A 25,227-nucleotide genomic window follows, 5' to 3' on the forward strand; every position below is an offset into this window, starting at 1 on the left:
CCTCATCAGCAGCCACTGTTGGAACTGAGACCCCATTTAAAAAATGCAAAGCAAGCCATTTAACTACTCCTAAACTAAAGAATAACTGTTGAATAGTTGGGAATCTCAGACTATGACCCCTTTTTAAATGGGAGATACTGGTATTGTCAAATTATATCCAACTACAACTGACAGTGAGAGAACAGTTCATGTGCTGTCAGCTGCAACTTTATAACATTAAGAGCCTTTCGTTGGTGGAGTTTATATAAACAAAGCAGAGACTTTTAGCTTCAGCGTTCCGTTTAATATATAATAGAAAAATTGCTGGAAACACAATTTGTTGCTCAGCAATTATAAAAAACAAACAGGTACATGTTTAAATTTGAGACTTTGGTCTGAAACATGAATTTCACCGGTCTCTTTTTTTAGTACTAGTGTAGCCGCTGTAAATTTCTGAGATTTTCTGATTTCCACTATTTGCAACAATTTTTAATGACTAAACTTCATTCTTGTCTGTTTTTTCTTAGAGCGGTGAAACAGTTAATTCCAGTGACGGATTACTCTGCTATTAAAAACAGTGGGATCAGCCCAGTGCATTCTGCAGCAGCAGGTGGCCATCCGGAATGCCTCAAATTACTTTTGCAGTCTCAGTTTGATGTCAATTTCATGCTAAGTCCCAGGCTTCGCGGAAGTTATGATGATCACAGAAAATCTGCTCTCTATTTTGCTGTGTCAAATAATGATGTCTGCTCTGCTCGTCTCCTCCTGGAAGCTGGAGCACTACCAAACCAAGATCCTATCAATTGTCTCCAGCTAGCTCTGAGACTAGGCAACTATGAACTCATGAACTTGCTTCTTCGCCATGGAGCCAATGTAAATTACTATTGCAGAGTGAACACAACTCACTTCCCATCCGCTCTGCAGTATGCATTAAATGATGAAGTTGTGCTGAGGATGCTGTTCAGTTACGGATACGACATCCATCGATGCTTTGATTGTCCACATGAAAACAAAATTCATCCCCCATTTTCCTTTGAAGGATGGACACCTTCAGTCATTAAAGACAATATGGTAGGTACTGGATTCATATTTCAGTGTCAGAATACTGGTTGGTTGGTTTTGTGACAGATTCTTGACCAAATTGCTGTTAGATATTTGCCCGAATCCTGCAGTCATCAGCGCACATCATTATTAAAGAGTAAATTGAACAGCAACTTTCGGCGACTGCACATGTGTAGCTAGCACTGAAATCAGGAAGTTGCTGTCCGAGTTGCCTCGCTCCTCCAAAACCTTCGCTATAACAGTATCTCGCCCAGAGACTTGGCATTGAAATATACGGAAGGACGTAATGTTGCGTTTTTCTTTACCTGTTAGATACCCACTAAACTCACCAGAAAAATTTCGGACTTGTCCATTCCAGTGTAAGTACATTTTTAGCAGCATGATAAGTTCTAATTTTAATTAGCTGAACAACCTTTTTCTATCTCTTTTATCTCTCAATCTCATTTTCCTTCTCAATCTTTATTTTGCTTTCTGTACATGAGTTGGCATTGAATTAACTATTCTGACATTTCTTCGTTTAGCCTCTGTGTGCCTCAGTAAGGATTCTTCAATCTGATTGGTTAAGGAGATACACAGTTGCTTGCCTTGTTCACACAGGTCCCAGATCTCCTGTAAAGGTTGCTATCCCAAAATGGATTTCTAATCACTGCAAGTTCCAGTGTAAAATCCCATATAAAATCTTGGCCAAGTGTAAGTGTAATGAACAGCTAGTGCCGTTTGCCGCTGCCCACAAAATCCAGGCTTTTCTGATCTTTGAAGCCTGGTTCTCGGTCTGAGTTTTATGATCAAATATTCGCAGATCAAAACTAACTTGGATTTTTTAGGTTTATTTACATATTATGTTAGTTAACAAACCATGCAATTAAATTCTGCTGTGTAAGACATAACAACACTGTGGGTGTACCTACCCCACATGGACTGCAGCGGTTCAAGAAGGCAGCTCACCACCACCTTCTCAAGGGCAATTAGGGATGGGCAATAAATGCTGCCCTGGCCAGTGATGCCCACATCCCATAAATGGAAAAACCCCCCAAAAAACCCATATATTTCTTTGTGTAGACATTGTTCCTTCTCTCTCTTTACATCAGAAAAGTATAAAGAAATATAGGTCGATTGGGAAACCAGATTAAGAGATATGATGGTAAATAAGTAATGGCAATTATTTAAATAATTCATAATTTGCAGCATTCCCTTAAATCGTATAAACCACATGGGAATAGTGGTCCAAATGTGGCTAACAAGAAAAGTTAAAGATAGTATTAAATTAATGGAAGAAGCTTAGAATGTTGCCAAAAAGAATAGTAAATCTGAGGACTGGGAGGATTTTAGAATTCAACAATGACCAAGAAATTGAAAAGGAAAAGCAAACTAGCAAGACATAGAAAAACAAGTTGTAAAAGCTTCTATAGGTAGGTAAAAAGGAAGAGATTCACGAAAGTGGGTCCCTTGGAGGCAGAGACAGGAGAAATTATAATGGGGACTAAGGAAGTGGCAGAGACATTAAATGAATACTTTGCATCTATCTTCACAGTGAAGACACAATAAACATTCCAGAAATAGTGTTGAACCAAGGGTCTATTAAAAATGAGGAACTTAGGATATTATTATTAAATAGTACTGAAGAAATTGATGGGATAGTTGTTTAGTATTGCTTGAGCATTGCTGAAAATAGAGACATGTTGTCAGAGCTTTTCGTCTTGCACTCATCAGGACAATCGCAAGAATAACCAATGTAAGCTTATACTGCATGAGAAGAGAGTGCTGATTGGTTGGGAAGTGAACTCTGATTGGTAGAGGCGTTGCCATGGCGAATGCACCAGTTTACGGTGAATAACAGTTAACTGCCAAGGTTTGTTCGAAATTTAAACCAGGCAGCTTGTCTCTGATTGGTCAAGGCATTGCCCTGAGGAATGAATCAGAATACGCTGACAACCAATTTAAGATTGTCAATAGGACACGCAGTGTGGCGCATTTGCCTGTACTGGAAGCTACATATATTAATACAGGGCCCTGTTCTTTGCACAGAAAGAATATGTACAAACATTACGCCTGTTTCAGCTGAACAAAATAAGTGACAGCCATTCGCTGGTTCATTCCTCAGGGCAAGACGTAAAGCTTTGACAGCGTGACTCTATTTTCAGCAATATTCAAATTGATGGGACTTCAAGTCAATAGGTCCCTTGGAGCTGATGGCCTGCATCCAAGGGTCTTAAAAGAGGTTGCTGCAGAGATAGTGGATGCATTGATTTTGATCTTCCAGAATTGCTTAGATTCTAGAATGGTACCCAGTGGATTGGAAGGTAACAAATGTAACATCGCCATTCAAGAAAGGAGAGAGAAAGAAAATAAGGAACTACAGGCCAGTTAGCCTGACTTCAGAAGTAGAGAAAATACTAGAATCTATTATTAGGAATGTGCTAACAGAGCACTTAGAGAATCATAATATGATTAGGCAGATTCAACATGGATTTATGAGAGGGATATTGTCTTTACAAGTTTTTAGAGTTGTTTAAGGTTGAAACTACCACGGTAGATTAGGGAGAACCAGTGTATTTGGATTTTCAAAAAGCATTCAATAAAGTGCCGCACAAGAGGTTATTACACAAAACTAGGGTTCATGGAACTGGAAGTAATATATTAGCACGGATTGAGGATTGGTTAACGGACAGAAAACAAAAAGTAGAAATAAATGGATCATTTTTGGGTTGGTTGGGCAGTTAGGACCATGGCAGATGGAGTAAAATGTAAGGAAATGTGAAGTTGTCCACAATAAAGGCCTGCTACCCAACCCGAACCCGACGGGACCCGACGACATGTGTCGGGTTTGGGTCGGGTCGCTCTTCCAAGTCTGGCTTTTGGGCTCGGGTCGGGTCGGGTCGGGCCGGGTTCGGGTCGGGCACACACAGTAAGTATTGCATTTTGCTCTGCTGGTAAATGTCAAAAGTTGAAAAGCCTACCTCAGCTGGGAGTCCGGGACATCAAGGAAGGAAACTCTGAGTCTGTGCAGTGAGTGACTGAGCGTCTGTATGATGTCATCATGCTCATGCTGCAGCTTCCTGCAGATTCGGAGTCACTAGGAAGGTTAAAGTGAACATTCTGGTGGTCAGTCAGACTTGGGTCGGGTTGGGCGTGGGGAAAAATGCAGGGACTCGGGCCAGGTTGGGCTCGGGTCCGATGTGGTTCTGTTGGCTTCGGGTCAGGGTTTTTTTTCCTGACCTGAGCAGGCCTTTAATCCACAGTCATAAGAAAAATTGAAAAACTGGATATTTTTTAAATGGTTAGAGATTGGGAAATGCTAGTATTCAGAGGGAGCTGGGGGTCCTTGTACACAAAACACAAAATTAGCATGCAGGTGCTGTAAGCAATTAGGTAAGCAAATGGTATGCTTAGCCTTTATTACAAAGGAATTGGAGTATAAAAAAGAATTCTTAACTGCAATTGTATAGGACCATGGTGAGACCACACCTGGAGTACTGTGTATAGTTTTGATCTCTTTACCTAAGGAAGGAGTGCAACAAAGATGCACTAGACTGATTCCATATTCCCTAGAATTTAGAAGAATGAGGGGTGATCTCAATGAAACGTATACAATATGCCACAAACATGGTTTCGTTCAAGCAAACTTTACTACATTGAAATGTTATTGAATTCAGCTGTGGCAAATGCTTTTTGTTGTAGTTTGAAAGAAAAACAATCAATTTATATAATGTTTATACAAATATTATTTAGTCTTTTGAATTTCTATTTCAGTTTTGTGAAGTCATTACTTTAACCTGGCTAAAGCACCTATCTGGAAATGTGATCCGTGTGATGTTGGATTATGTGGCCCATGTTCATTTCTGCTCGAAACTGAAAGCTGCACTTGAACAACAAAATGAATGGTCAGAAATCAGACATATCATGAGTAAGTTCCTGATTATATTCACTATCTTTGGTAATCATGGTGCATTAATGAATATACATAATAGCATTTCCAGAACACATTTAGGGTATTGTAAATTTAGTGTCACAGCAAAATAGTTTCTGCTTTGTAGCATTGCAAAAATTGTGCGTATAAATTCTGAGTCCAACCCAACTCTTAAGAAAAGCACTGTAACTTTACTTGGGTTGATTGACACTGCGTGGAGTATAATTCCACTGTGATGTCAAACCTGGCTGTCCCTTGGAGTTCTTGAGCACTTTTTAAATCTATCTGGAATTAATTAAAATATTTAGAGTAGGATGCTTGCACCCAAGTTCTGTACATGTACATGTTATCCATTCCTTTGAGCTAGCAAATATGAGTGCTCTCAGACAAATCCCAATAGCTGCAGAATAAATTAACTGAAAATTCTAGGAAATTTGTTTTAGAAATACAACTTTTCCCCAATTCTTAGCTTTCTTAAAATAAAGAACTTCCATGTGAAATTGTGACTTGATGAACTGGGGTTTACATTAATACAGCAAATATATTTTTGTTTCTGACTATTAACTTAATACCACTATCTTGACTTGTAACCAAGCTTGCATCAGTTCAGGTTGCCATTTTGTGTGTGAAACCATCTTAAGAAGCTGGTCTTCAAATTGGTTGCAGTATAGCTGCAACTGATGCAGAACTATCTTTAAATTTAGAGTTTAGAAAGTTTAATAAGTTCGCATCATTCTCATTGTTTGACTTCAATGTATTTCAACAAGTTTTGTGTGAAAAGTGTTTAACCTCAGAGTGTATTATTCTCCAACTGCATAACAGAGTGCTGTGCAATGTTTGCAAATTAGTTGAGTCCGCAAGCTTAATTAGGAAGCCATTTCTCTTTTGATCTGAGCTATCTTGTTGAAGTGGTCTTTGTGGGTAAGTATACAATCTAAAGTTATTCATAGAGTTACTGGCTTTGGGTCATGTGTTAGCTGTTTTTCAGCCAGAAGATGTTGAGTTGTTGAGTTCTCATGAAGCGTTGGCATGATTAAGATGAAAGCACAATGACACTGTCTTCAACACAGTAGATTTCCATTTCCATTTTTTGCAATAGTTACTTATGGCTGCCATGTCTTGATTCAAGTTGTCTACAATCATTCTGAAGTCTCTGTCTCTTGAAGTAAGGCAAATAGCATCTGCATACTTGAATGGCCAGAAGTATGTTGGAGGGAGTTTGTTTGTAAATATGTTTAGAAAAGTTGGAACAACAATTGATCCCTCAGGGAGTCTGTTCTTCTGCATCCTCCAAGTAGTCAGCTTATTGCCTAACATCAAAGGCCCTAAACAAGGTAACATCTTTACATCATGACTAGTAGGCCAATATAATAACTGGGATAATAACAACATAGATTATAAGGCCAACAAACACCACATGTCTACCAACCCTCTCAAATATATGCCCCCCATCAACTAGCATCAGGTGTTATATTGTAGCAAAGAACTTGCTTGATAAAATCCCGAAGAACTATAACTGTCCCTTTTCATAGATATAGTGAAGGTGCCTTACCACAAATTCATTAGCAGACCAATCTGGACAATGCTACCATCTCCATAGCAGATGCTGCCTGATTATAATGAACAGAAAGGCGATAAGCTGTTCCCTCAATAAGAAACTCCTCCTTCATCACCCAGCCTGATTTTAGAAGTATTTAGATGAGCACTTGAAATGCCATAGCATACAAGGCTACGGGCCAAGTGCTGGAAAATGGGATTAGAATAGATAGGTGCTTAATGGCCGGCACAGACATGATGGGCCGAAGGGCCTATTTCTGTGCTGTATAACTCTATGACTCTATGATGAGAGACTGGCTGGTTTTGAATTGCCATGCCATCTCTAGTGCAAGCTCAACTGTTTTAGATGTAGGAAAAATATGGGCGAAATGAATGCACCTGTAGACTCAGAAAGAGCCCTCTTTGTAGCTATGTTGCAGTTGAGGATGCTGCACATCTATTGAATGGCTGTCGATTTCATACTTGTCTACCAAGAGGATTCTCCAGACTCCACAATGCTGCATCTACTGAAGGCACCATACATGTGTTAGCCAATCTAATCCTCTTGACAGTTTATCTCCCATGTCATCTTAATAGACAGCCAAGAGCTTTTTGTTATTAAAAATGTCAGCATTTGAACATTGCTGAATGTGAAACTGGTGCAGAACCATCTGTAGATTAATGCTGCTGCCTCCACAGCACTCAAAAAAGAGATAACCCTCTTAATTGGTACTCATTATAAAGGCACCATTTAATGCATGCTGAGCAATTTGCTCAAATTTGTATTCTGATTTGGATCATGGAAATCTAGTAAATGCTAAATTTAGTTTAGTTTAGAGATACAGCATGAAACAGGCCCTTCGGCCCACCGAGTCTGTGCTGACCATCAACCACCCATTTATACTAATCCTACCCTAATTCTGTATTCCTACCACATCCCCACCTGTCCCTATATTTCCCTACCACCTACCTATACTAGGGGTAATTTATAATGGCCAATTAACCTATCACCCTGCAAGTCTTTGGCATGTGGGAGGAAACCTGAGCACCCGGAGGAAACCCACACAGACACAGGGAGAACTTGAAAACTCCACACAGGCAGTACCCAGAATTGAACCCGGGTCGCTGGAGCTGTGAGGCTGCGGTGCTAACCACTGCGCCACTGTGCTGCCCTAAATTTTGGTATATTCTGAAACACTTTGCCTTTTGTTACATATAATTTATATGAAACTTTGTATGTCTTTATTTATAGAAAAGTGTGAACTAAGTATTACTTTAATTCATATTCTCTAAGTAGGTTCGTATTTATGATGATTCCCTCCTTAATTCCAGAAAACCCACGTTCTTTGAAGCATCTGTGCAGGCTGAAGATCCGAAAATGCATGGGCCGGATGAGGCTGAGATGTCCAGTATTTATGACATTCCTTTCATTGCCCAGTCGCCTAAAAGAATATATTCTCTTTAAAGAATATGACCTTTATAACAGGAAATAAACCTGATAGATTGCTAATAATCCGTTTTTATAGTTTAAAGCTAACTTCAAAAGAACATTGGTAATGGTTAATAGATTCATAGATCAGTTCTGTTAAAATCTGCAAGATTTAAAAATGTCGTGAACATTACTATTTTGTTTGATCAAGCCATTAAATCAAGGTATACAATGAAATCTGATTGATTTACATTATGATTTATCATTACTGTCATTTATTTTTGAATAGAATTTAAATTAAAATAAATGAAATGAGTCTGTTGCTTCAATGTGCTGTGATTGTCACTGGTTTTACCTCCTTTACTGAGAACAGCAAATGTCTAGAATGAAGGGAAGAACGAGAATAAATTGAGTCTGATTATCAGATTGTTCAAGCCAGCTGTCATTGAAAATTCACTAATGGACTGGCTTGCCCAAATTGTCAAGACATGTGTTGTATTTTTGGGGAATCTATTGTGTAAAAGTTTGAAATATGTACTTAGGCAGAGTGGTTTTTAAATAATTGTTGAATATCAAATATAAGTAAACAAAATAAGCCGCCCTTTCGAGTATTTGGTTTTTAGGGTTTATTATTCATTGAATATTGACATATATATATATATATTTTCACATTTTAGGTAGAATCAAATACAATACCATTAATCAAAGTATATTGATACAGGAGTATTAAAACAGTTTGGATAGTTTTAAACAAAAAGACTAAATGCTATCTTTAGTAATAAAAACATTGTAAATAATATACTGTGCCTAACAGGCCTTCAGAGCCTTTGTGATGTCAATGGTTGACTTCTTTGACTTAAGAGTAAGTTGTTATGAGCTGTATCTTCATTTAACAATAACTTTGCAATGTCTCAGAGCAGAAAACAGGAGTTAGATTTGTGTTTCTTTTTGCCGAGTGATTTAATACCTAACAGTTTTTTCCTTCCCCTTTCATTGACCATGAACCTCTTTTGTACTCTGCTTAACAATCTATTCACAAGACTCGAACTCTGGTAATTACTCGACTTTGCTGAGACCCACCCAAATCCTGTAGGAATAAGAAACAGTGGTTTGTAAAACCTTCGCAGATATTTTCAGGTTAATACAGCTCTCACTGCTCATTGAATGCTTAATAAGCTATTAAGAATCTTGTAACCAATGGCTGATTTGATAAAATTGGATAGCACCAGACAAACGTGTGTGTAGGAGGAAAATTAATTAAACATTGGAAATTCAGTTGGACAAAAAAGATATCAAAAACTGGCTGAGACATAGATTTTGAAAGGCCTAACCATGCAGTTACTGATTTATTTTTTTTTAAACCCGTACAGTTGGTTCATTCTCCCTAGGCTTGAGCTGTAAAATAGGAACAGCTTTACCGAGCATTCACACTACGAATTTAGCAAAGCTATTTGAGCTTTGCACCAACACTAGTTGAATAGTGTTAGATTTGGAGTATAAATAAGTTGTCAAGGCTCAAACGGTGTACAAAGAGGATTGAGATCATCTCCTCCTCGGCTCCTAACTCGATTCAAACGGCCTTTACGCTATAACTGCATTTTCTGCTATACAGCAACATTACAGTTACAGTGTGAATGCAGCATTGGATGTTAACTAAATGCATGGATAATTTTGAAATGTAGGTTAGATAACTATTTTAGATAGTTGACAGTAAAAATATTTTTCAAGCTCCTTTTGCAGATAAACAGGTCTCTACCTCAACTACCCTTTCAGGTATGGAGTTCCAGACCCCCATCCCCCTCTGGCTGAAAAAGTTTTTCCTCATCTCCCCTCTAATTTTTCTACCAATCACTTTAAATCTACGCCCCCTTGTTACTGACCACTCTGCTAAGGTGAATAGACCCTTCACCTCCACTCTATCCAGGCGCCTCACAGTTTTGTACATTTCAATCAGGTCTACCCTCAGCCTTCTCTGTTCCAAGGAGAACCACCCCAGCCTATCCAATCTTTCCTCATAGCTGCATTTTTCCAGTCCTGGCAACATCCTCGTAAATCTCCTCTGTACCCTCTCTAGTGCAATTACATCCTTTCTGTAATGAGGTGACCAGAACTGCACACAGTACTGAAGTTGTGGCCTAACCAATCAGTTCCAGCATAACCTCCCTGTTCTTATATTCTATGCCTCGCCTAATACAGGAAAGGATTCCATATGCCTTCTTAACCCCCTTATCGACCTTTCCTGCTACCTTCTGCTACCTGTGGACATTCACTCCAAGGTCCCTCACCTCCTCTACACTTCTCAGTATTTTCCCATTTATCGTGCATTCCTTTGCCTTGTTTGACCTCCACAAATGCATCACCTCACACTTCTCCAGGTTGAATTCCATTTGCCACTTTTCTGCCCCTCTGACCAGACCATCAAATATCTTCCTGCAGCCTACACCTATCCTCCTCGTTATCTTCCACATGGCCAATCTTTGTGTCATCTGCAAACTTCTTGATCATGCCCCCAAATATCTTCCCTTAACAAATCCATCCTGACTGTCCTTGATTAACCTGTGCCTTTCTAAGTGACAGTTTATCCTGTCTCTCAGAATAGATTCCAATAATTTGCCCACTACTGAGGTTAGACTGACTGGCCTGTAATTATTAGGTCCAACCTTCGCTCCCTTTTTAAACAGTGGGACAATGTTAGCAGCTCTCCACTCCTCCGGCACCACACCTGTATCCAGTGATCACTGGAAAATGTGGTATATATTAACGATATATGCCGGCCCAAAAACGATCAACCCATTCTAATCCCACCTTCCAGCATTTGGTCCGTAACCCTCATGAAGGATCGAGTGATGGAAATAGCCAGGATTGCTGACCAGGAGGATGTTGACCCCGGCAAAATGGACAATCATGCTGGAGATGGTGATTACAGAGCAATGCCCGTATTGAGGGCGTGCATTGCACTCCACAATGTTGAACACTGAGTTGCATTGGCAACCCTCATTACTGCAGGCTAGCTAGCTCTCATGATCTTTTCTCGTGTCTCCCACAGGTGCAGACTTCCACCCAAGGAGGCCTTCTCCCTCTCAAGCAGCAGCCCAAGAGCAACAGCAACAACAGAAGAAGCACTGTCACACCTTGCAATCGCACTGTCCACCAGCGCAGCTACTCTCACCTTGGGTCCTCACACGCAGTTAGAGAGTGTGTCACTAGGCAAGAGCATGGCACTAAAGTCAAAAGAAAGAAGGCTCTACCTGGAGCAGCAGCTGGAGATGTGCTCCCATCTGTCAGAGTTCCCTGATGCAGTGTGAGGTCATGGGCAGAGGATGGAAGAGTCTATCCAGCTCATGTGCACCCCATGGCTCAGGGCTATGAGTGCATGAGTTCCTCCAGGAACAGTGGCCAATCTCATGGAGAGCTTTATACAGCAGCACTTAAGAGTGTTTGCAGGAAATCCACACTGACGTCCACAGGATGCATGCCTCACTGTTTAGCCTGGACTAATCAGTGGTGCTGGTGGCACAGAAATTTTAAAGTGGATGCCAGCTGCGCCCCAGCTGGTCTCCTCCTCCAGGCATCCAATGCACCCACCAAAGGCTGAGGATATTACGGAGGAGGATAAGGGTCTCACTCCTCATGGGGCACCGTCGTCATCTTCGGCCTCCTTGGCTCCTCTGATAGTGGGAGCACCTGTGCAGCAGGGCCAAGTGATGGGAGTCTGGCCCTGCAATGATGCAGGTGCAGCAGCCTCTGGAGATGTCCCCATGGGCACCTCCCTGACGAGGACAACTGCCACATGCATTTTAGCCGCAAGCAGAGACAAGTGAGCAGGCTGTCTCCACCTCTGCCGAAGCCACAAGGGCAGCACCGCGTAAAAATGGCCGAGGGTGGAGGCCACTGTGTCACATGGGGCACTGATTGGGTTACTGGGGTGCCTTCTTACTGTCTGTGCATTATTTCCCTTTCTTAGCATTGTATAAATAATGACACTTTAAGCCACACATCTGAAACTCCTTTTATTGCTGGCGTGACAAGAAAAGTGGTCTGAGGTGGTGAAGAAGATCAAGGGTTTCTCCATGGTGAGGGCAAAACCTCTGGGCCGATGTGCAATCTTCTTTGGCGGTAAGAGTTTTGATGTTCCAGACTGCGTCCTCAATGGATGTCTTAGTACAGGTACCTCAGACTGACTTCCCTACCATGCCCTTCATCCTGGGTCAGAGAGACTCAGCTGAAATGTTCCCAAATCAAATGAATCCCGACATTCATTGCATCCTGAGACCATCGTGCCCCACCTCGTGCCTGACCACCTCCTTGTGCTACTGAGGCACCTTAGTGTTTAGCATCCTCCACCTCCTGCTCCTCCAATGAGCTATCTGGTTCCAAGGCTTCACCGTCCTCAAGGTCCACACCTTTCTGGAGGGTGTTGCAGATCATCACAATGACTGAGACCCTTGCAGGAGTGTATAGAGAATACCGCCCTGACCAGTCCAGGCACTGGAATCACATTTTGAGAAGCCCGATGGCTTGCTCAGTGGTTAGCCTAGTGAGCAGGTGGTATTGGTTGTATCGCCTCTGTGCCTCTCCTAGAGGGGTAAGTAGCCATCTCTTCAAGGAATATACCTTGTCCCCTAGAATCCATCCATGGACGTTTGGGGTTGGAGTGAAGATCTGTAGCAGCCTAGATGGTGGAGGATGAAGGAGCCATGGCAGCAGCCAGGAAAGCGAGTGCATACATGGAGGAAGCTCTTGTTGTGGGAATGGAAGTCCTTCCGGTTGATGAATCGGACTGGCCGGTCACATGGGTGCAAAGATGCCCTGCATCTGGGGGAATCCAACAATGGCAGCAAAACCCAATGGCCTTTGTGCCTGCGAGGCTGCAGCAGTCATGAAATGAATTTATTGTCCAACTCTGGCATATAAGGCATCAGTAACCAGCGAGATGCAGTGTTGTGCAGCTGGTTGTGAGATGCCACCATGGTCCGCCGCTGATCCTTGGCAGGAGACAGAAGTGAAAAAGTTCAAGGCCGCAGTGACTTTGATGGCTACTAGCAGGGCATGGCAATCAGTGCTGTGAGGTGCGAGGTCTTCGACGACGAGAGCACAGATATCTATGATCATCTACCTGCAGTGTCACAGTCTCCTGCAGCACTGGATCTCTGTCCTCTCCAGGTAGCTCCTTCTTCGCTAGTAGATCTTATGCTGAGGTACAGCCTCTGTGTCCTTCCTGCCTCTCGTTCCTCTCCCATAGCCTCCTGCTGCCCAGGACTCTGCCCTTCCTGTGGATTTTAAAATTGAGGCATTGCTTAACCCAGGGCCAGTTTAGCTCAGGGAGCACAGGGGTGAAGGGTGAACAGGACTTGGTTCGAATGAGGACATGGGCAGCAGAGTTTTGGATGACCTCAAGTTTAGAGAGAGTAGAATGTGGGAGGCCGGCCAGGAGTGAAATTGTCAAGTCTAGAGGTAAGAAAGGCATGGATGAGCGTTTCAACAGTGTTTGAGTTGAGGTAGGGACCGAGTTGGACAGTTAGTCATGGCACGACTATGTGGTCAGAAGCACACCTCAAAATCATATACGCCAAGATTGCAAACCGTCTGGCTCAGTCTCAGATAGTTGCCAGGGAGAGGTAGGGAGTTGGTAGTTAGGGGGCTAAATGGGGGCTAAAGACAATGGCTTCAGTCTTCCCAATATTTAATTGGAGGAAATTTCTGCTTATCCAGTACTGGAAGTTGGATAAGCTGTCTGATAATTAGTGATGGTGGAGGACTCAAGAGGGGTGGTGGTGTAGAACTGGGTGTCGTCAGTGTACAAGTTGGCCAGTGGAGCACAGGGATGATGGGTGAGTATGACTTGGTGCGAATTAGAATACAGACAGCAGACGTTTGGATAAGCTGAAGTTTATGTAGGGTCAAACATGAGAGGCAGACCAAAAGAGCATTACAAATGGAGCATTAACATTTCAGTATTACATCAGAGTCTCAACTGCTGCAGCTTCATGTACATTTAAAGACTTACTACCTCCTTCTGGTTTAACAAAGCAGGCAGGGAGAAACCTGATGCATCAGGTTTGTCTCAGTTGGTAGCACTCTTATCTTGAAATGAGAAGAGTGTAGGCTCATATCCTTCTCTAGAACTTGAATGTGTAATCTAGACTGGCATTTCACTGTCGGATAAAGGGATTGTTGCATTGCAGAGTTCTTGGGAAAAGCTGGGGTATTGGACCAAATTGGACTCAAAAAGCTGGCATAGGCATAACAGTCCAAATGGCCTCATTCTGTGCTGGAAGATTCTATGATTGTCAGAAGTGTCTTTCAATGAACTGTTAAACAGAGGCTCCATCAGCCTGTTTGGCTGCTGGGTGAACACAAGATTCCATGACATTGTTCAAAGACTACCAAAACATAAATGAACTGATCATTCATTTCATTTTCTATTTTTTGGATTGTTCCATGTTTTTATTTTTATTTATTTATTTATAGATACAGCACTGAAACAGGCCCTTTGGCCCACCAAGTCTGTGCTGACCATCAACCACCCATTTATACTAATCCTACATTAATCCCATATTCCTGCCACATCCCCACCTTCCCTCAATTCCCCTACCTATACTAGGGGCAATTTATAATGGCCAATTTACTTATCAACCTGCAAGTCTTTGGCTGCGGGAGGAAACCGGAGCACCCGGCGAAAACCCACACGGTCACAGGGAGAACTTGCAAACTCCACACAGGCAGTACCCAGAATCAAACCTGGGTCGCTGGAGCTGTGAGGCTGCAGTGCTAACCACTGCACCGTCCACTGTAACTGTCTAGTGTTTTGTCATATAAATGTGTTGTATGGTTTGCAGAAGACATTGATAAGGTGCAACATAAGAGATTTATGTTAAGAAAATTAAGGCATGCAGTAATAAGAAATGTAGCCATATGGATAGAGGAATAGCTATAGGTATGAAAGCAAAGAGTGAGGGTAAGTAGATGTTTTTCAGTTTGTTATGACGTAGATTGTGATATGCCCCAGGGGTTTGTGCTCGGCCTCCTTTATTTTCCATTTGTGTAAATAATTTTGGCATAGGCACAAAAGTTATATCAAATGTTTGTTGATACCAAATTAAGAGTAATAGCAAACTGTGAAAAAGAATGCAATGGATTACAAGAGGACACAGACAAGTTAGCAAAGTGGACAGATGGTGCCAGATGCAGTTGGATGCTGAGAAATGAGAACTAGTACATTTTGTGAGTGAAAGTATACTCTAATGGATAAACAGAGTGGAGAAACAGACTTATTGGTGCAGGATCTTGATCCTTTAAAAGGTGGGAATGCAAGTAAAAAAGACCATAAAGGGAAACTGGGATTCGGGATTTTATACATGCAGCACTGAATATAAAAGGAAGTGATACAGAATGCTGGTTGGAGTGCTAATACAAAACGCCATAAAACAACAATGGGATTCTGGGTTTCACAGGCTCTCATGTATCTTCAGTAAGTTACCAATATTCATAAATGCGAGTCTGGATGGCGAGTGTCAATGAGCTAGTCACAGCTCAACCCAATACTGTGCTCACCAGATATCCTCACACATGCACTTAAAGCAGGGGTTGCTGAACAGAAATAAAATAGGAACCCTAATTTCCCCTCCCTAACTCAAGTATGAGGTCAATTTTTATGCTTTTATTGTTGCCCTTCTGAGATCAGCTAATTCAGCCCAAACCAGTGACTGAACACGGGACCTTTTGTGGTCTGTGTGGCTCAGCTAGTTACTAACTGTTGGAGGAAGAGCCATTATTTGCAACATTATTTTCCAATCCCCAACCATAAAATGGAACTTAACCTGATTTAAAAAATCACACATAAAAACCCACTCAGCTGTTTTATTAACCTTTGCTCTGTGAACAATAGTACAAAATGTGGACCTTTAGAAAACACTACCATATAGATAAATATAAAAATTACAGGGGATTCTTAAACTTGCAGTACTCCTTCCTCAACCGTTTGCTAATGTACACCAAGAAAGTCTAAAATAGTGCATTGGCCTAGTTTAAATACATTTTTTTTTACCGGCTTCAACTTAAAATATTCCAATTCAGCATTTACAGTTTTAGTGGACACTGGACTTCCTAATTAATTCACCTAGATAAGACAGACCTATTTGAAGAGGAATATTGTTACCTCAAAATAGATCACTCTTCTGATAATTTATACGTTATACAAAATCTTCTTACGGGGTAATTTTACAGTTTCTATGTGCTATATTGCTCAAAGAAAGTGCAGTGGTGTGTGCTTACAGTGCAAGTTTTCCCCTTCAAGATGAATACTGAGCCTATAATCATGTAATTTAAAACAAACAATTTTGCTTTTTTGGCATAAATTGATAAATTTAGCATAATAATTCAAACTGATCCTTAAACTAACTCTCCATAAACCAATTAAGAGTGATAATAGGAAAAGCACAATTTTACAATTAGTATAATGCCATTCAATTATAAGACATAGTTCTTTTACATTTATATAAAATTCAACTGTAGTTCCCTATTATATAAGCAGTTCAGACCTTAATACAATAAGGGATATGCATTTGGTAGCATGCTGCTGTTGCAAACAACCCTCAAATAAAACCACATTACTTTATTAATAGACATATTACAAATACAACAAGAACCAACTAAAAGCTCATATCACTGAACTATATATACTGTAGGAAATCAATATAAAGTGTTCAACTGAAACAATGATGGGCACTGCATAGAATTGTGGATTGTGGGAATGTTGAGGAATATTTACTCTAAAGCTCAACCAAAGTATTTAAAATTTCTCACTGCTCACAGCTATTTCACAGCTGTGAAAGATATCCTCAGAGAAGTAATAAGGATGTGTGACAGCCAGAGAAATAAAGCATTTGTCAGTGTTCCTAAAAGATCCATCCCCACTATTGCCTAATCACTCAATCTTAAAATTAAATTCAACATACATTAAACATAAAATAGTTGCCAAACTGTGAACCTGGAATAAATGGCTAAAATCAATCTGGTATCTTAGAGGTGGCTTAATTCAATTTGAGCAGACGTTAAAGGCATCAGACCAAATTGTGTTCAACTTTGACTTCACAAAATTGAAATCAGAATGTTCCACAACAGATCAGCTATAATAATTACAACATTATGTAAATCCGGTTAAATAAATCCAGCAGCATCAACCTACAGTCTACGCTGTTACCCCATAGCCTAGTCAATCTCCACTGATGTGTCAGAATATGAGGCTTATAAATTGTGTCCAAAGAAAGTATTTCACCATACCGTAAATCAGATACTAGGAATTTCAGTAACTGCACAAAAAACAACCATACACATTTTAAAATGTGATTCACTTCTTAAGTAGAGCACAGCATATTACTCAACTATAAAGCAAGTACTGGTATAGTAAAAAAATCTTCCATTCAATTTGTTTATCAAAAGCAGTAACCGCTTCCCTTGTAAGCTATGGTTTTAAGGAGGATACATATGGGATCTTTTTATTAATTAAAAAAACAATGAACAATCTGAATGTAGGTATGTTAACTCTACACATGCATATATACATACAGAGTACAAGGGTGAAATGTATAAAATATAGAATACATAGTCCTTTACTTTCAAAAATTATAGCTTTCAAATAAAAAGGCAAAGATATGTAGAGGAGAGTTAGTAAGCAACCTATTGCAGTTCAAAATCAAACTTAACAGTGCTTGCTATGTTTTTTCCCATATTATATACAAAAGCAGGTTACGATAGGCAAGCTGCAGGTTGAAAGGTTTTTGAAAGCTTCCATCACACTTGGGTTGAGCTGCCTGGAACAATTTTTACGAATGAATTTTCAGATTAAATTTTGTGATTCCTAATCATTTTACTATTATTGTGATTTTGGCCTGGATTTTGCAATAGTAATGATGATGAAACTGCCAGCTTTCGCCATCATCACTCCTCTGAAATTGACAACAACTTCTGGAGTGCACATGTGCGCAATTAAATGTGAAAAACCAGAAGTTGTCGTCAGTGATTCTACACTCGTCCATAGGGTGCACTGTTGAAGTCCCCACAGACTGCAAACAATTGCAAATCACTGTGCTGATGAGAATTTCACCTTTTACTCTGTAATACCACTGCTAAAAACACCCCAAAAAGTTATGATTTATTAATGAGGTGTAACTAGATTTTTAGCAGCATACTAACTACTGCTGAAGAACCTCTCTGGCGGAAAACTAATTTTATTTTTCTGTAATGTTGATTCTCTCCATTCTGATAAAAATTCTACGTTTTTAAATGCAGTTTTAAAAAATGTATGATATTTTAGCTTGTGTATGTCCCAGTTATTCTGCTCTCCATAAAATTTAATTGAAAGTGAAGGATAGTTAGCGCATTTTACTTCCTGGTTTGCTATCTGAGAGAATAGATCAACGTGATTGGCTGCTTACCCTGCTTGACGATATCACTGTTCCTGGATGCCGAGAGATCCCTTGACTTGGCACCAGATTCAAACTAATGTCAAGAAAGGGAAAATCCATGCCACAGAGATCGCTAGGTCTTTATGGGCAATATTCTTCAAGGTCAAAGGCAAACATCATCATTTCATTACTGACTGCAAAATCTGGGCCTTTATTTAGTGCATGTCACCTGTTGTTCTATGAATACAAATACAACCTGATTGACATTTTCATCTTCTTCAATCTCAACACTTCAGGCTTCCGATTCCTTTTTCTTCTTTCCATCATCTCCTGCTTCACTGTCTTCTGACTGGCTACTGTTAGCCAATGGCAGAAACTGGCCCTCACCACTGGTCTGGTTTGGCCGACTAGAAGCAGCTATTAGGCGGCTTTGTTCCTCTAAATCCTAAAAACAACATTGCATTAAAACAATCAGTTTGTCATTTATATAAAATAGAGGATTTTTTTTTTAAATGGTGTTTTGGTGCAAATGTGGACACTCACAATTAATGAGGATTCCAATTAGTAACTGATTAGATCAGAACTGATTTGACCAGCAGTCCTCCCCCCATCCGCCTCCAGCATTCTCGCTGTACCTGGACCCCTCCCCCTGGCCTCTTACCCGCTCTTGATCTTTTAATTGAAAACTGTCGGTGAGACATTGGTCATCTCAATTTCTCTGCCCCCCTCACGAACTCTAACCTGTCCCCCTCTCAACTTGAGGCACTCCGTTCTCTCAGGTCTAACCCCGACATGGTCATCAAACCTGCAGACAAGGGTGGTGCTGTTGTTGTATGGCGTACCGACCTCTACCTTGCAGAGGCTCAGCGCCAGCTCTCAGACGTTTCTTCCTACTTCGCCTGGACCATGACCCCACCACCGATCATCAAGCTACTGTCCACAGGACTGTCACTGACCTCATCTCCTCTGGAGATCTTCCCTCTACAGCTTCCAACTTCATAGTCCCGCAACCCCGGACAGCCCGCTTCTACCTCCTTCCCAAAATCCACAAACAGAGATGTCCCGGCAGGCCCATTGTGTCAGCCTGCTCCTGCCCCTCTGAACTTATTTCTTCCTATCATGACTCTATCTTTTCTCCACTGGTCCAGTCTCTTCCCACCTATATCCGTGACTGTTCTGACGCCCTACGTCATTTTGACAATTTCCAGTTTCCTGGCCCCAACCGCCTCCTCTTCACTATAGATGTACAATCTCTCTACACCTCCATCCCCCACCAGGACGGTTTGAGGCTCTCCGCTTCTTCCTTGAACAGAGGCCCAACCAGTCCCCATTCACCATCACCCTCCTCTGCCTGGCTGAACTTGTTCTCACATTGAACAACTTCTCCTTGAACTCCACTCACTTCCTTCCAGTAAAAGGTGTTGCTATGGGTACATAGTTATGCCTGTCTTTTTGTGGGATATATTGAACATTCTTTGTTGCAGTCCTACTCAGGCCCCCTCCCTCAACTCTTTTTCCGGAACATTGATGACTGTATTGGTGCCGTTCCTTGCTCCCGCCCGGACTGGAAAACTTTATCAACTTTGCTTCTAATTTCCACCCATCTCTCACCTTTACATGGTCCATCTCCGACACTTCCCTTCCCTTCCTCGACTTCTCTGTCTCCATCTCCGGGGATAGGCTGTCTACTAATATCCACTATAAGCCCACCGGCTCCCACAGCTACCTCGACAAAACTTCTTCACACCCTGCCTCCTATAAGGACTCCATTCCATTCTCCCAGTTTCTCCGTCTCCGATGCATCTGCTCTGATGATGCTACCTTCCATGACAGCGCTTCTGTTATGTCTTCCTTTTTTCTCAACCGAGGATTCCCCCCCACTGTGGTTGACAGGGCCCTCAACTGTGTCCGACCCATTTCCCGCACCTCTACCCTCACCCCTTCCCCTCCCTCCCAGAACCGCGACAGGGTTCCCCTGGTCCTCACTTTCCACCCCATCAGCCTCCATATCCAAAGGATCATCCTCTGCCATTTCCGCCACCTCCAGCGTGATGCCACTACCAAACGCATCTTCCCCTCCCTTCCCCTGTCAGCATTCCGAAGGGAAGGTTCCCTCCACGACACCCTGGTTCACTCCTCCATTACCCCCACCACTTCGTCCCCTTCCCATGGCACCTTCCCCTGCAATCGCAGGAGGTGCAATACCTGCCCATTCACCTCCTCTCTCCTCACTATCCCAGGCCCCAAACACTCCTTTCAGGTGAAGCCGCGATTTACTTGTATTTCTTTCAACGTAGTATACTGTATTCGCTGCTCACAAATGTGGTCTCCTCTACATTGGGGAGACCAAACGCAGACTGGGTGACCGCTTTGGAGAACACCTCCGCTCAGTCCGCAAGCATGACCCCGAGCTTCCAGTTGCTTGCCATTTCAACACTCCCCCCTGCTCTCATGCTCACATCTCTGTCCTGGGATTGCTGCAGTGTTCCAGTGAACATCAACCCAAGCTCGAGGAACAGCATCTCATTTACTGATTAGGCACTCTACAGCCTGCCGGACTGGACATTGAGTGCAATAATTTCAGAGCATGACGGGCCCCCCATTTTACTTTTATTTTTAGTTTTTTTTCTTTTTTTACATATATTCTTTGTGTGTTTATTTTATTTTATTTCATCTTAGTTTGTTCAGTTTGCTTACCCACTGCTCTTTTTCATGTTTGTACTTGCTGTGCAATTTTCAGTCCGTTAACACCCTATCTGTCCTAATGCTTTGTCTTTCAACTCACCATTAACATATTATTTGCCTTTGCTCCATGACCTTCTGGTCAGCTATTCTGTGACCTTGTCCTATCTACACCTTCTCCTTTGTTATCTCTTGCCCCACCCCCACTTTACTTGCTTATAATCTTTCACATTTCTAATATTTGCCAGTTCTGAAGCAGGGTCACTGATCTGAAACGTTAACTCTGCTTCTCTCTCCACAGATACTGCCAGACCTGCTGAGTATTTCCAGCATTTCTTGTTTTTATTACTGATTAGATCAGGTTGATTACAAGAAAACATCTAAACACAATCTAATGCTGTAGCTAACGTTATAATTTCATGCCTGTGAATAACAAACTGATAATCAGCTGCCATATTTTTATTTTAAATTTGTTTGACTCTGAAAATGGAAAATATGAAAACTGGGTGATTGACATGAAACACTTTGTTCTGAAGCCACCTATAAAAGTGCAGGTCAGTTCAAACCTGTAAAAATAAGGTGCCCAAAGGTATATTAACAACCAAACTAAATCAGTGCCAAGGCACTAATAAGGAAGATTTGACTGCATGTAGAGTTAGTTTCTTTTTACCTTTTCAATCTGTTTTTGTTTATCAAGTTCCTTCAGTTGCCTTTCCTTTTCTCGGTCAAGTTCTTTTTGTTTACCGGTGGTTTGACGATCCTAGTCCAACAAATAAAAAAGTGTTCATTGTACTGTAAACAAGCTTGCAAATGTACAAGCGAGTTAAAGCAGGCAGTCCAGACTTTATTGGCTAAGATATTTGACAGCACTGTTGCCTTTTTCAGGTGCCCCCCAAGCCTCCAATATGGTGGTCAGGAAGCACCCACTTATTATAAGCTAGAAGTGCGACAGCTGCCATATTGGTAGTAGCAAAAATAAAAGGCATACAGAGCCAGCGCCTGAACCCGGTGTTAGGCCCTTGCCTATTTCAGGCGCTGTCTCCAATTTTTGTTTGCCCTGAGACAGACTGTTCAGTAAAGGGATCACTGTAGGCTGCCACCAGAAAGAAAAGTTTTTTAAAAATATTTATCTGAATGTAGAGCAGGAAGGTGTATGAGTGCTTCTCCCAGCTCTACTACAATCATATAGACCATTGCAGGCCACCAGTTGCCCTCTGTAGAATGTAAAGTTTAAGATATAAATGGATGACAGTTTGCTGCCGTCATAATTAACTTTTCTGATCTTGTGAGGTCATTGAACTTCTTCCTATACTGGGTTGGGGAGAAGGGGCAGAACCCTGTGGGTTAGGGAGATGCCACCTCCTTCCACATGCTCTTGGCTGCTGGGCTGGAAGTCTCTTTCTACCCATTCCCACTATTCCATCCCTCTGAATTTCAGTGAGAATATTTATGCCATTCTCTGAGAGGATTGCTGTTCTCTTCTGACTTATACCTGTCGGAGCCCTGTGTTCACCTTCCTGCATGCTGGCTCTGCTTGAAGAACATTTGAGCTTTAAATAGTGCAGCTATGTACTCAAAAGTGCTTCCTCTGCCACCCATGCCTCCACATGGATTTTCCAGACCTCCAAAGTTCATCTGACCATTTGCTGGGGGAGTGACCCAGCAATATTTAAATGAGCTGATTCTATAATTTCTGAGAGGATCAACACTGAGACCATTAGGCAGTTGGAATTCCTGCCCTGCTGCACTTCCATTGGTGGATCATGGGACTCAGAATTTTGGAACTCTAGAGTTTTTTGGGGGGGGATGTGAGTGTGTCACTGGCAAGGCCAGCATTTAATCCCATCCCTAATTGGCCTTAAGGATGTGGTAGTGAGCCATCTTCTTGAACCGCTGCAGTCCATCTGGTGTAGGTACACCCACAGTGCTGTTAGGGAGGGAGTTCCAGGATTTTGACCCAGTGACGGTGAAGGAACGGCGACACAGTTTCATAGTTCATTGTTCCTTTACTAATTTCGAGCAGTATTAACCTTTTCTTGTATTTTGTGCATGCTGTATATTTGCTATGTGTTAATGTAGGTTCATTTTTAAAATGGGTCCAGTAATTATGGAAATTCCTTTGCCTTACCATTTCTGAATGGAAAGCAATCTGTTTGGCCAGTCCAACAGAATCACTGATCTGGAAAGAAAAGACAATATTCACAACTACTGAATACAGTTTGATTAACAAATAATAATTTATTTTAAAAATCAATTTGCACATTTTACAACTGTGGTGTATCTAGTACTAATATTACTACCACAATTGACATTTATATAGTGCCTTTAAAGTAGAGAACATCCCAAAGTTAAAATTTAGTTCAAGGTTTGAGCAGGATTGTGAAAGATCTGGTTCAACCAAGAAAGGGGACAGAATCAATGGCGAGGGTAGGGAATTTATGCTGATAGCTAATGGCAATGGCTTTGGTATTCCCATTGTTTAGCTGAAGGAAACTATGAGTCATCAAAGACTGGATGTTGGAGAAGAAACCTGACAGCACAGGACAGGAAGGGTCAAGAGAGGTGGAGATTGGTGTCAATAGCTGGCCCCATGTTTGCAGATGAAGAGGAGGCCAAGGATGGATCAATTTGAGACTCCAGAGGTGATGATATGGAGCGTAAGCACAGAAGACATTGCTGGCAATCTTCTGGCTTTGTCCAGATATGTAAAACCAGAACCAACTGGGGGCAGTCCCAACAAGCTGGGCAATGGAAGAGAGACACTGGAAGAGGATGGTATAGTTGACTGTATTGAAAAGGTCAAGAAGAGACAGGACACCACAGGCGCAGTCAGAGAGAATGTTGTTCATGACTTTGTTTAGGGCTTTTCTTCAATCTTTCCTAATTAGGACACTGCTGGAATGTAAGTTAATTATTGCATGGAAGTAGAAAAGAATTTATTTGAGCAAATCACTCTGTGATTCAACAGTTTTGACAGGAATTAAGAACAACTGAACTGAATAGCTGTTATGAAATGCTTGTCAATAAATATTCCTAACAGTCTCAGACATAAATAAATGGTGATAGGACAGATAATGAATTAATGAAACTTCTCAAAGTTAGCTTTGAAGGCCAGAGGTGGAAAATATCTAGGGAGGATGGAACTAGTCAGGCAGGACAGTTTGAGATGTGATAAGGAAAAAGATACGGTAAGAGTGACTGATCAAAGTCAGAAGTACGTGCCAAGGCTCAAAAAGCTAATGGCAGGTGAATGAATTTTCAATCTATAGTTTAGACAAAAAACTTGACATTTTGTAGAGTACTTCAAAATAAGGTAAATCTTTATAGGATGAAAAGACCTGATCAATAATCCATCCAGGTGTCTACATCTAAAAAAGGGTATAAAGTAAGAGACTTTGGGAGACTGAAGTGCCGTTAGGCAGTGGAGAAGAACTCTCAAGAAAGACAGTCTGGTCCAATACTCCTGAGCGATTTGAGAAGTTGAGAAGACCTGGGGCACCAAGAAGAAAAGTGGAAGAAGTAAAAGAAAGAAAGAGCTGTTTGCACATGCCAACTGTCTTGCCCGATCTGGACTGGTACTCGCTATTTGTCACCGTCATATGTTTTTGCTGTCTAACTAGTGTGTTATATTCTGCCTTAAACTCTAATTAAACTCAACAAACCCATCATATTGGTTGCAGTCGATCCTGATTGAAAGATTAAACTCAACAGTTAGTGAAGTTAGTTCCCAATAGGCAAGTTGGGCAGGAAGGTCAGTGACAGAGGAAGATAGGGCAGGTGTGATTACTGCTGTTAAAAGGCTGAAACTCATACCACATAAATGCAGAGAGGGGCACAGAGGATAGCTGTTGATTCACTCAGGGTAATTCAATCTCTCCTACCACGGTAATAGGAATGAAAGATGGGGAGTAGTGTTGGCTTGAGGGTAGAGACGGTGGGGTAGTGGTTGAGAAAGGTGAAATTAAATTTATATGTCATGACTGGGTAAAGCAAGAGGTAGTGGGAGCACAGATTGGCATAAGAGAGGCAGGAAAAGAGGAATATAGGCTGTCAAAATACATACTTAAATGGACGCAGAGGAATTTCAGGGTTACATAGACATGGTGCAGATTAGGTGAGACATATAACAGTCATAAACAGAGGACAGGAAGGAGAGGGTGCATCCTATGGTGATGCAACTTATAAGTCGAATAATTGTGAACCAGTGATCTGATTGAATATGATTA

General features: G+C 41.4%; 2 protein-coding genes across 4 annotated transcripts in view; one reads left to right on the plus strand and one right to left on the minus strand.

The window, feature by feature from the left end:
- asb14a (ankyrin repeat and SOCS box containing 14a) overlaps window positions 1–8,461 on the plus strand; it is a 31,759-nt gene extending 23,298 nt beyond the window's left edge. The window contains exons 7-9 of the mRNA XM_068052268.1: window positions 507–1,050; window positions 4,792–4,945; window positions 7,817–8,461. Of these exons, the coding sequence (XP_067908369.1) occupies window positions 507–1,050; window positions 4,792–4,945; window positions 7,817–7,977 (859 nt within the window). The 3' untranslated portion in view covers window positions 7,978–8,461. The remainder of the gene's footprint in view (window positions 1–506; window positions 1,051–4,791; window positions 4,946–7,816) is intronic.
- Window positions 8,462–13,786: 5,325 nt separating this feature from the next.
- The window catches only part of appl1 (adaptor protein, phosphotyrosine interaction, PH domain and leucine zipper containing 1), an 84,184-nt gene continuing 72,743 nt past the window's right edge, over window positions 13,787–25,227 (minus strand). For all 3 annotated transcript variants that reach the window (XM_068051696.1, XM_068051695.1, XM_068051694.1), the window contains 3 exons: window positions 23,130–23,180; window positions 21,672–21,761; window positions 13,787–18,764 (listed from right to left, as the gene is read on the minus strand). In XM_068051696.1, coding sequence (XP_067907797.1) covers window positions 18,612–18,764; window positions 21,672–21,761; window positions 23,130–23,180 — 294 coding nt within the window. In that variant the 3' untranslated portion in view covers window positions 13,787–18,611. The remainder of the gene's footprint in view (window positions 18,765–21,671; window positions 21,762–23,129; window positions 23,181–25,227) is intronic.

This window comes from Heterodontus francisci, chromosome 19 (genome assembly GCF_036365525.1).
Source record: "Heterodontus francisci isolate sHetFra1 chromosome 19, sHetFra1.hap1, whole genome shotgun sequence".
In the NCBI taxonomy this organism is placed as follows: domain Eukaryota; kingdom Metazoa; phylum Chordata; class Chondrichthyes; order Heterodontiformes; family Heterodontidae; genus Heterodontus; species Heterodontus francisci.